Source organism: Thermobia domestica, chromosome 14 (genome assembly GCF_964235325.1).
Source record: "Thermobia domestica chromosome 14, izTheDome1.hap1.1, whole genome shotgun sequence".
Classification (NCBI taxonomy): Eukaryota; Metazoa; Arthropoda; class Insecta; order Zygentoma; family Lepismatidae; genus Thermobia; species Thermobia domestica.
The window spans coordinates 194,013,675-194,024,312 of NC_137467.1; the positions used below are offsets into that span (position 1 = coordinate 194,013,675).

General features: G+C 33.0%; 1 protein-coding gene across 1 annotated transcript; it reads left to right on the forward strand.

The window, feature by feature from the left end:
- Nucleotides 1-3,224: 3,224 nt before the first annotated feature.
- On the forward strand, nt 3,225-4,967 carry LOC145670194 (ionotropic receptor 21a-like). The gene has a single exon (XM_081738572.1). It carries the CDS (start codon nt 3,225-3,227, stop codon nt 4,965-4,967), a length of 1,743 nt encoding a protein of 580 aa, XP_081594698.1.
- Nucleotides 4,968-10,638: the final 5,671 nt, after the last annotated feature.

Sequence of the window (10,638 nt, forward strand, 5' to 3'; positions counted from 1 at the left end):
ATTTCACATTCGTCACACGACAAGGCTAACTCAAATTATCCTCTCGCTTCGGAGATGAGAATCGAGACGATTCGAAAAGTATCGTAAACATTCATCGTCTTATCTCCATTCTCCAAACAGTGTATGCCACTCTTTAAGTAACAATTGCTCTGTAGACTGAATCTTATACGTTATTTTGTTACTTTGTATTTCAGAGCTCACTGAATTATGGTGTGTGTATATATTTTTGTAGCAGAGCTTTTATAATTACATCTGCATATTTTACAAGTTAGTTTATTATATGCCTTACTGTTCAATGGTATACAGTTATTTTTATTACAGTTATTTCCCTTAAATGTACATTAGAATACTTTTTACATGAAATTTTAGGGGAAAGCTTTCGTTTAAATTTGGGTATTTCTTTTAATACTAGCACGAGGCTAGCTATCTCTGAGAGGCTACACCCTCTCTCAGGAAAAGATTTGATGGAAAAGTAGGAGGTTCTTAAGGGTGGCTGGTCTAAGTGAAGGTAATTTATTTATTTATTTACCTTATTATATTACTGTGTAAGCCATTATGATCTTTGCGATCATAATCATTAGGATGTGAGGAGGAAAACTACACATATATATAACTTAACAAACACATAGAAGTTACATAGTAAAAAATGATAAAACAAAAAATAAGTGATAGGAACAAATATACATATATATTTACATTAATGGAAAATGGAAAATATTAAGATATTTGTATGAAGATGCAGGTATAGATCATGGGTGACAAATGGATATAGTGGCAGAGAAAAGGACGTACTTAAGCTTCAATGATATTATGTTAAATCGTGATAAAAGGATGAGCGTGAAAGATCAGATGAGGTGCAAGCGCACGACCACACAAGGGACATGTTAGGGAGACGAATACAGTTATCTTCTACCTTGGGGGCGACGCTAGGCTAATGAAGACAGGAGGTGCCCTGTTAGTTACAATAGGGTTTACTGTGCAATATATGAAGGAAAAACATGAGGTATATGAGCATGCATTTAAAATTGGTTTTTTTCCGAGGTGTGTCTCTAAGGTAGGGAACCCTATCCCAGAAATCCCTAAATTTAAGTAAGTTTTGCCAAATTTTACGACAAATATAAAACTTTTAATACCATTATTATTATTATTATTATTATTATTATTATTATTATTATTATTATTATTATTATTATAACTGAAGTGTTTCACCCTGTTTCACCCAGCTGCCGCCTAGTGGGCAATCTCCTGAACAAACACCGTGTATGTACGTTTTTGCTGGACTCAGTTTCTTCCCACTTTCTTTATTGCAATATTTCTTTCATTCTTATCATTGACATCTTCTGTAGCTTAGCCGGCAAAACCATTACTTAAAAACAAATTTTCTTATGGCTCTTGTGAGTTCAGTAGTCCTACTTTCTGCATGAAATTCACCCGGAAACTTTCCGTTTAATATTTAGCTATCTATAGGGACTTATGCAGAAGGAATGTCCTGATGGTCCTGATACTTCTGTCGAATCCCGACTATTTTTATCTTTTGCCTAACGCTAGGGGAATTTTACAGACTTTAGTACAATCTGTCCTCATACGGAATTTGGTTTGTATATTATTATTATTATTATTATTATTATTATTATTATTATTATTATTATTATTATTATTGTTATTATTATTATAATTATTATTATTACTGAATATTTGGGATCTCAATATTACGTCCTATTCCAATGTAAATAAGCGTACTGAAGTTAAGAAAAATGAATAGAAATTTCTTGGACCCTCTAAAAGGATGAATTGCCTTATAAAAGATACTTTGGAAGGAAACGAGGATGAAAAGAAAATATCAGCTAGTGGATAATATAAAAATCGAACGTTCGGATGTCTTAATATAAATGAAGCATCATTTGTCTTTATCACAATACATAGTAACGCCCTTTGTTTGGGTAAAAGACATTGGATTATGTGTGCGTTATATTGATATTTTAACAAAATGTACATACAAATATAAAGAGGAATAGTTCCTATTTACCAATTTTGGTTGCACAAATATAGGGAACGTGTTGAAAATGGCAAACGTAAATATTATTATTATCATTTCTAGTAAGAGTGGAAAAACTTAGAAACATTTCCACAATGTTGTTTCAGACATATTTATGACTCATACTATGCCTTAAGGATGACGTCATGTTTTTAGTTTTCCCGTGTGAATGAAGTCGTTTCAAATCTAACTTGTAAGAACGAGAGAAATTCACTATTTCTCATGTTATGATACTCAAAGGCTTTCCCACCTTGAATCGAAACTGAGACACCGCCTACTAAACTATTTGATGGGTGAGGTACCTGGTTCGTTCCCAACTTCAAGTAAACTTCAGACGGACAACATTGTGGTGGTGGGTTTTCTCGGGACACTCCCACTTTCTCATTCTATCATTTCGTCCATCATAATTCACTTGCTTTAATCATAGTCTTCTTCAACCTTACAGGCATAATCATGCGACGTTAAACGTAAAAATTTCATTTTCAAGCTGTTAACCCAAACCAATCAGCATCGAAAAACAGTTGTAATATCTATTACTCATTAACGTGTTTTTACATAAAATATAGAGACAAAAGATCATGGGGAATCGTAATTTATTCGAACATGAAACAAAAGACTCATAATACCATCACATAAAACGAAACCATTACATATTGTTTGGATGTTCTCTAAAATATTTATGGATATTCTGAAAAGTACCAATCAGAGTTACAGTGGATCAGTGAGTCAAGTAAGTCGAGTGTTGTGAGTTAAGTGGGTCGTGGATGAGCAGCATGTTCTCTACTGCGACCCACTACCCACCGTGATTCACTGAAAGTCTCCACAAAGCATGACCCACTGCGACCCACAACTCACCATGACCCACTGCGACTCACCACTCACCACCCCCTAAGCTCATTGAATTCTATCCAGCATATTCTGAACACAGTATTTCTTTTAACACTCGACGCTATCCATAGAAACTAGTAAAACGTTTCTGATTGGTTGCAGTTTGCGATTGTTCTCTTTAATATTGAAATAATATAAGCAAATTCAAAATAATAATATAAAACTGAAATAATTAACCTACCTTCTATTTACTTACAGATTGCGACCCTTTCTTACGATGAAGCTAAGAATTTTCTCGATCGTTATACAACTAATTCTCACCACAAGCGTATACATGGATGACATTATTAAACAACAGAACATGCACACTGAGTTGGATCAATTCCTCAGTCGTTGTTTGTTGGCAATTATACAGCAAACCAACTACCATAGAAGAACTTTAGTTGTACTACAAGAGAAAAATTTCTATTTCGCAGATATTTTGCTTAAAAAGTATGGACATTCGATGATAACACTAAGAACTACTGTTCAACCAAATGACATGGTTAAAGAATTTGCTCGTCTAAGAAATATAAGAGACTCTGTATATTTCTTAATTCTATTCAAAGGCGTTAACATGTTTGAAGATATGATTAATAGCTCAAGAGCTCTATTTTTCTGGAATCCACAAGCAAAACTCATTGCTGCCTCAACATCACAGGATTTCACCTCAATAGACATTCGTAAACTGTTCAAACAATCTTTCGAGAAAGACATACTTAATATCATATTGGTCGCTTATGGTGAAGAAGTCCACTCTATAAATATATACACATATTTCCCTTTTGTCGATAATTGCGATCCGCACGTAAAGGAGATTGTCTTAGATGTGTATCATCTTGACAAACTTACTCATAATGCAGATTTCTTTCCGTCGAAAGATAAAAACTTACACCAGTGTCCATTAGAAGTCGCTTGTTTAAAAAGTCAACTTGCCTATATATCTAAAGGAAATTCTGAAGACAAAAACACTTTAAGAGGTATAACTGGGAATTTAATGGAAGTTTTAGCGCAGAAACTGAATTTCACGTTGAGTTTAAACGAGTATGACCGTAGCAAATATAAACAGGTTAAAGAAAAATTAATGTCTGGATTATACGAGGTAGATATGTCAATTTACAACTGCAACACAGATAGTTGCTTGAGTTTCGAATGTGTACATTTGAGTGATACAGTTGCAGCCGTTTTCACTGTTCCTGCTCAAGATAACTACCCTCAGTGGATGAATGTATATTTCCCATTTAAGAATAGTCTTTGGATATCTACATTTTGTGCTTACACAATTTGTTCTATGGCTACAAACGTTGTACATAGAAAGATATTACGAAGAATGGTGTCCCTGCATTTGGCATTACTTAATAATCTTTCTATTCTGTTAGGAATATCCACAAAACAACCTGAAAATATCCCAATAATGAGAGTGATGTTCTTGTTGTGGGTTTTTCCTGCATTTGTGATCCTTAACTGTTACAGTGCAAAGCTGTTTGGTTTTATTACTATTCCAAAAAAGTATCCTCCCATTGATACTTTACAAGAGATGCTGGAATCTGGAATTATGGTTGGGAGCTTAAATATACTTAGATCATACTTTAATTCCTCATCTCCTGTACTGAAAGAAATATATGACAATTATATTCCGGTATCTACGGTCATTGAGGGATTCGAGAAAATAATCAAAACAAAGAATTATGCTTTCTTTTATAGTAAAAGCTACTCTGAATACCTGATGTACAACCAATCCTTTATTGATTTGGATGGACGTCCCTTGTTGCATATAGTTCGGGAAAAGGTTTTTGTTTATCCTGTTTGTCTTTATTTTAAAAGAGGTTCTCCATTTGTAGAAACATTCAGTGACATTCTCAATAGTTGTTATTCCACTGGTCTAACTGACAAATGGTACAATGATGTACTATTTTCCCTTTCTCTCTATGGACTTACAAGAATAGAAAAAGTCAATCGAAAATCGTTTGGTATTAATGATATGCTTGGAGCATTCTTGTTGCTATTTTTCGGATTACTATTAGGTTTGATTATATTTATAATTGAATCTTTGTACCACGGCTGAAAAACGAAACGAATTATGAAACTGTGTAGTACATAAGAGAAGCCTAACAATAGAATGTATATTTAATTTATTAATAATTTCTTCCATTATCTCTTCATTGTCACGCTTCTGAAATAACAATCAATACATGGTATGATTCTCTCATTTGGTTTTATATATTTTTCTGAACTTTCTATTACATCTATGCAGGTAACCTATTTATACATTCCAATCGGATGAGACTGTTTTCTTTATATAGAAACATTATTAATTTCTGTTTCTCCCTTTCGACATTACTGAATTAATTATTTAAAACTACGTCAATGACGCAAATACTGCGATTTCCTGATATTAGACTCAGAAATATTTATAATTTTTTTTATTTCATGCAATTTTATATTTTCTGAGAATTCTGGAGAATGACTAGCTGTACAGTGTATGATTTATTCAGTGATCACGTTACGACAAGAGCATTTATTTGTGCGGCTTATTACTATACCTACCTCAGCCTTTATCTTTGCTTTGGCTTAATATAGTATAATTTATTTGATTCACAATACATGAGTTACTAGTGTCTATCAATTTAAACCAAATATGATGTACTTTCAACCTCCGGAGTATTATGGTTCCTTAATAAAGTAGTTTACTTTGAACGAGACTTTTAATTAGGTTTTTTACAATTAAATTATTCTTAAAATTATTATGTATAGAAAACAAACATGGATTATGTTCTCCAAATGGAATCAATGTTAACAAGCTGAACGAGATAACATTAAACAGAATTTTCAAATACGACATTAATATAACTTGTTTTAAGTTAAACACTTTCAATTGCATATTTTAGTACTAGTCACCATACTAAATGTTTTAGTTTTTTCCTTATATCTTAAAGCTAAATGAAAACATTTGAGTCCAAATCTGGCCTTGCGAAAATTCTAGACAACATGCACACCAAGCAAGAAATTACACCCGTTATCTGCATATCTACGTGTAATAAATATAATATTAATAGATATGATATTAAATTTTCTTTATTAAAAAATATTCAATGCAATACACAAGTATTAGCACAATCACAATAATCTATCGGCAAATAATTCAGAGAGAAGGAGGATTTATGTGTTTCGAAAATGATTGTTTTAGCACAAATAAATTCCTATCATAAATTATGAAAATAGATCTTCTACAGTGCAAAAAATCACTAAATATATTTTCTGTAATCTGTTACAGATCACTATTAATATTGTCTTGTATCATTGAAACTTTTGTAGAGGAAACTACGAAAAAAAATATTGTTTGTAATTCAAGCGCACAGGGATAAAGATGTTATGCAACAAGTTGAATACGACGGAAAGATTGACTTTCACAACTTTGTCCGTTAACATACCACTTTCATCGTTTCTAAATTTCTTCACTGGGACGAGGACACACTAACTAATGTGTTACGTAGCAAGATTAACATATAGCACGTGCCAGAATACATCGTCTCAAAAAATGTAACATAACACATTTATCTTCTAAGGGCTTCAATTGTATTAGGAAATGATTGATTTGATAGGACATACAAATATTCATAGCTTACGTAAATGTAATTAGTAGAGGTTAAGAATGAAATAAATAAGGTAGTGTTGTTGATAATAATCTCAATAAAGTAAAGAAATAAAGCTTTAAAACAACCTGAATTATATCTAATGTTTTAATGCATTTGTAATTTGCCGCCTTATTAGCGAATCTCAATAAAACTACCAAAGGCTTATACTCGGCATAAAAGAGAATATTGTATTTTATTTTAATCTATTGTAGCTTATTGTAATTTTATTTTATTTCTTATATATTATACTAGGGACACGAAGAATAGAATATACATTTAAAATGCAATCTGGTCTATTATTAGTGTTTAATTTCAATTACTATTTAAACCAGTGGCAAGCAATGCTTAAGCAAACTCCTTCATATGGCAATACTGTACAGTTTTTGATGTTCTCTTTTATTAAAGTTTCAATATATATTTGCTGGTTTTCCACAATTCAGAGTTGAAGAACATTTTTGAAGGAACATTCAGTTTAAATGATAAAATAGAAGAAGTTACAATGTCCAAAATGTATTTGAAACATAGTATTATGAAATTAATTCCTTTCTTTGAAAGCAATGTGCATATTTCCGTGCATCTATCTAGCTATTAAAATGATACGAAAGCTATACAAACGCCTGAACTTCAACCTCTAACTTTGGATTTCAAATCTTTGATTTACGGTTATTTGGGATTTCATGTTTAACAAAGACAATATTTTAAATAGTGTGTACTTGAAATAAATTATTCAACCCTTAACGAGTTTTCGTAACCATATGGTTACACATTTTTTGATCTTGCCTATTGGATTGAAGAGTATTATATTTCGGTATTGTTCGTTGTAGTTATTTCTGTAAACACTTTCTGCGATGGGAGAGCAGCTATTGCCCCCTTGTGATAATTCTGGTGAATTTTACGCGGGAAGTAGTGTGTGGATATGTTGTTGTTTTGCAATCAGTGCTAGAAGCAGACAGAAAATATTAAATATTGAAGATAAGCAGTTTATGTTTTTATTTTTCTCGATATGTTCTTGTTTGTAAGTCAATGCCCAACAATGTGCAAGTATGATAACGGCATAATGTAAACAATTGATTATTGTTTACGACAAAAATATAATACATAACCATTCGGTTATATTGTTCGGTAACAGATCAAACGTATAATTTATACAGGAAAAAATACAACATATTGGACTAGCTTATATTGATGTATCATTTGAATTTTTTATAGAAAATTTACCGTGAAAGAGAAACATAGTACTCAGTTTATTAGTCAAATTTTAAATATCATACAGAGGTTGAGTATGGGATATACTACACACACACACACACACACACACACATATATATATATATATATATATATATGTGTGTGTGTGTGTGTGTGTGTGTGTGTGCGTGTGTGCGTGTGTCTATAAATACATTTTACTGTGAAATCTCATGTCAGGTGCAAAAGAGAAATATTGTGATAGGCTATTTACACTTTTGCTGGTGATTGTGTTTCGTCAAAAATGGATGAAGATCTTACGACCGTTGATATATCCTATGGAAGGAAACTAAGAATAAGGCCAACAGTAGTGATCTCTTTCTCTTCTAATCTATCGGATTTCGGAGTCTCGGATTCAGAACCTGATCTTACTTGCAGTGATTCAGATCCAGATTATATACCTGAGGTATAATACAGAGTGAGCCATCAGTCAGTTAAGACCCCTGTAATTAGCACAGGAACGTCTTGGTATCCACATTCGGTTCACGGTATATGTTCTTCGGGTGGGTAATGGACCATATTGTTTGACATGGTTGCCCTGGCGGCCATCTTGAAAGCCGTAATCTTGGATCCAACTTTGGATTCTTAAAATGGAAAGCGGTATGTGGGGTATCATTTGGCATGACCTCAATTTCAGGGAAATAGTGATGCAGTCCATTTCACCTACCATTATTGGTTCAGAAGTTATTTCCTCAGAAAGGGTGAAAATTTTGCATTACAACATTATTTTCTCTATGTGCTATCCCTCTTGAGCAAGACAAATTGCAAAGCGCCTCCGCCAATCCGCATGGATTCGCAACAGCATGTCCAGGTCAACGGTTTCACAAAATAGCAAAATTAGCTGCATTAGATAGTGAATATCATGAATGGGTTCTTGATAAATAAGATTCTTTAGATAACTTCAGAGGAAGAGCTCTAGTAGCGTAAAATCTGGACCACTCTGTCCGTCTCCGTCGTCCTATCCAATGTCCCAGAAATGGTCTATTAAGCCATTGCAGTGAACATAATGAATAGTAAGGCGGAGCTACGTCTTGCTGAAAAAGGATGGGAAATCACTGTCCTCATTCAAGAGAGAGGAGTCTGAACTTTCAGTCATGTACTTTGATAACTTTTTACAAGTGTAAAATTAATGAAATATTTGAAGGATGTAATGAAAATGTCAACTCTTCCAAAAATGAGACAAGATCGTTTAGGAGGATGTCATATAAAAGAAGATAAAATTTTGTCAAAGAAAGGAAGAGGAAATTATGATTATTATAGTGGTAACGATATCATTGTGGTAAAGTCGGTAAACAATAAGTGCGTAACGATCGGTAGCACGGTATCAGGAATTCAGCGACTAGAGTATGTAAAGACAAAATTACAAAGCGGAAGAAAGTTAAGTGCGTATTTCAGGTCCTGATATCATCAAACGTTATAGCAAACACATGAGGAGTGTAGACAAGTCAAGCATGTTCATATAACTTTGCCGTACATGAATGAAATCAAAATGATGGTGTCTTAGAATTTTGGGGTACATGCTAGAGTCAGTTGTCATAAACAGTTGGTTACCTTACAAAAAAGAGTGTAACGTACTTGGGAAATCATCCAAATATCTTAAAGTGTTTCGGGCTTATATTACATCAGCAATAGTATCATGCGGAAAGCCTAAACGAGGAAGACCATCTTTAGAAACCTTGGGCGAACTTCAAGTGAAAATATGTCGACCTGTTGCTACGTGACCATGTGATGATACAAGGAAAGATTTTGTTGTTCATTGGCCAGCCCACACATCTCAGGGAAGATGTCGTTTCTGTAAGTCGAGAGTAACAAGCTCACGCAAGAATTCCTCTATGCGGTTCCATCTGTAAGTATATGTATCACGATAAGGAATGTTTTTGGTACTTGGTAATTTATATCCTTTGTGGACCCCTAAGTCATTGTTACACTACTTTGATATATTCAAATTTAAAAATATAAAAAGTGAAATAAATTAGACGACATACTGCAAGCATCATATTTTTGATACTTTTAAGAGTTAGTGAACTTTTAAGGGTTAAATACATCTTTTTTATATAAAGTTTATGTTTTAAAACTATTGTTCAAAGCCTTTGTATTTTAATAAGCCTTCTCCAAATTCAATGCAATTGAATTGTGCTGCTATGTTTCGAGTTCTTTTAAACTATACGTTTGCGAACGTTTATATATTTGTGGGCAATGAGATCTCGGAAACTACAGGCTCTACGAAGATCACGTTTTCACTGATCGATTGTAAATTTTACGTAGATTGTCCAGTTCTAATTAAATATTTAAAACACGGCCACTATTTCTTTATTACATTTTTGCGGGTACACTGCATCTGATGAAATTAAAAAAAATAAAAACGTAAAGCATTATATCCAACGTAAAGCATTAATGAACATTTTACATTTCAACACCATATAATTGTATATAGGGGTTGCATATCTTTCAGGATTTTATTTCATGCCGAAATTACAATGAAAAACAAATGATAACCAATTCCCCAGTCTAAGTTGAATCTTTATTGTTTTTTAAGTGTTTTGCACAATGAACACCATATATCACTGACATTATAACTAATTGTGTCTGTAATGTATTTGCTTGTAACATATTGCAAGCAAGAAGAAAACACTGATCATACAAGAATAAAAACTCCAACCCGAAGTAGGCTCCAATCTTGCAAACGGTGCGAGATGTTGCAAAAGTAATCGAAAAAATCTCCCCTTTATGGTATATCTTGAAGATTTTAATCAAGATTTCTTTCAATTGTGTCTGTAAAGGAACGTGTACAGATGTCAGAATTACAAAAAAATATATGCTCATGTAAATGATGTGCTGTGTAGAGAGCGCAGGTTC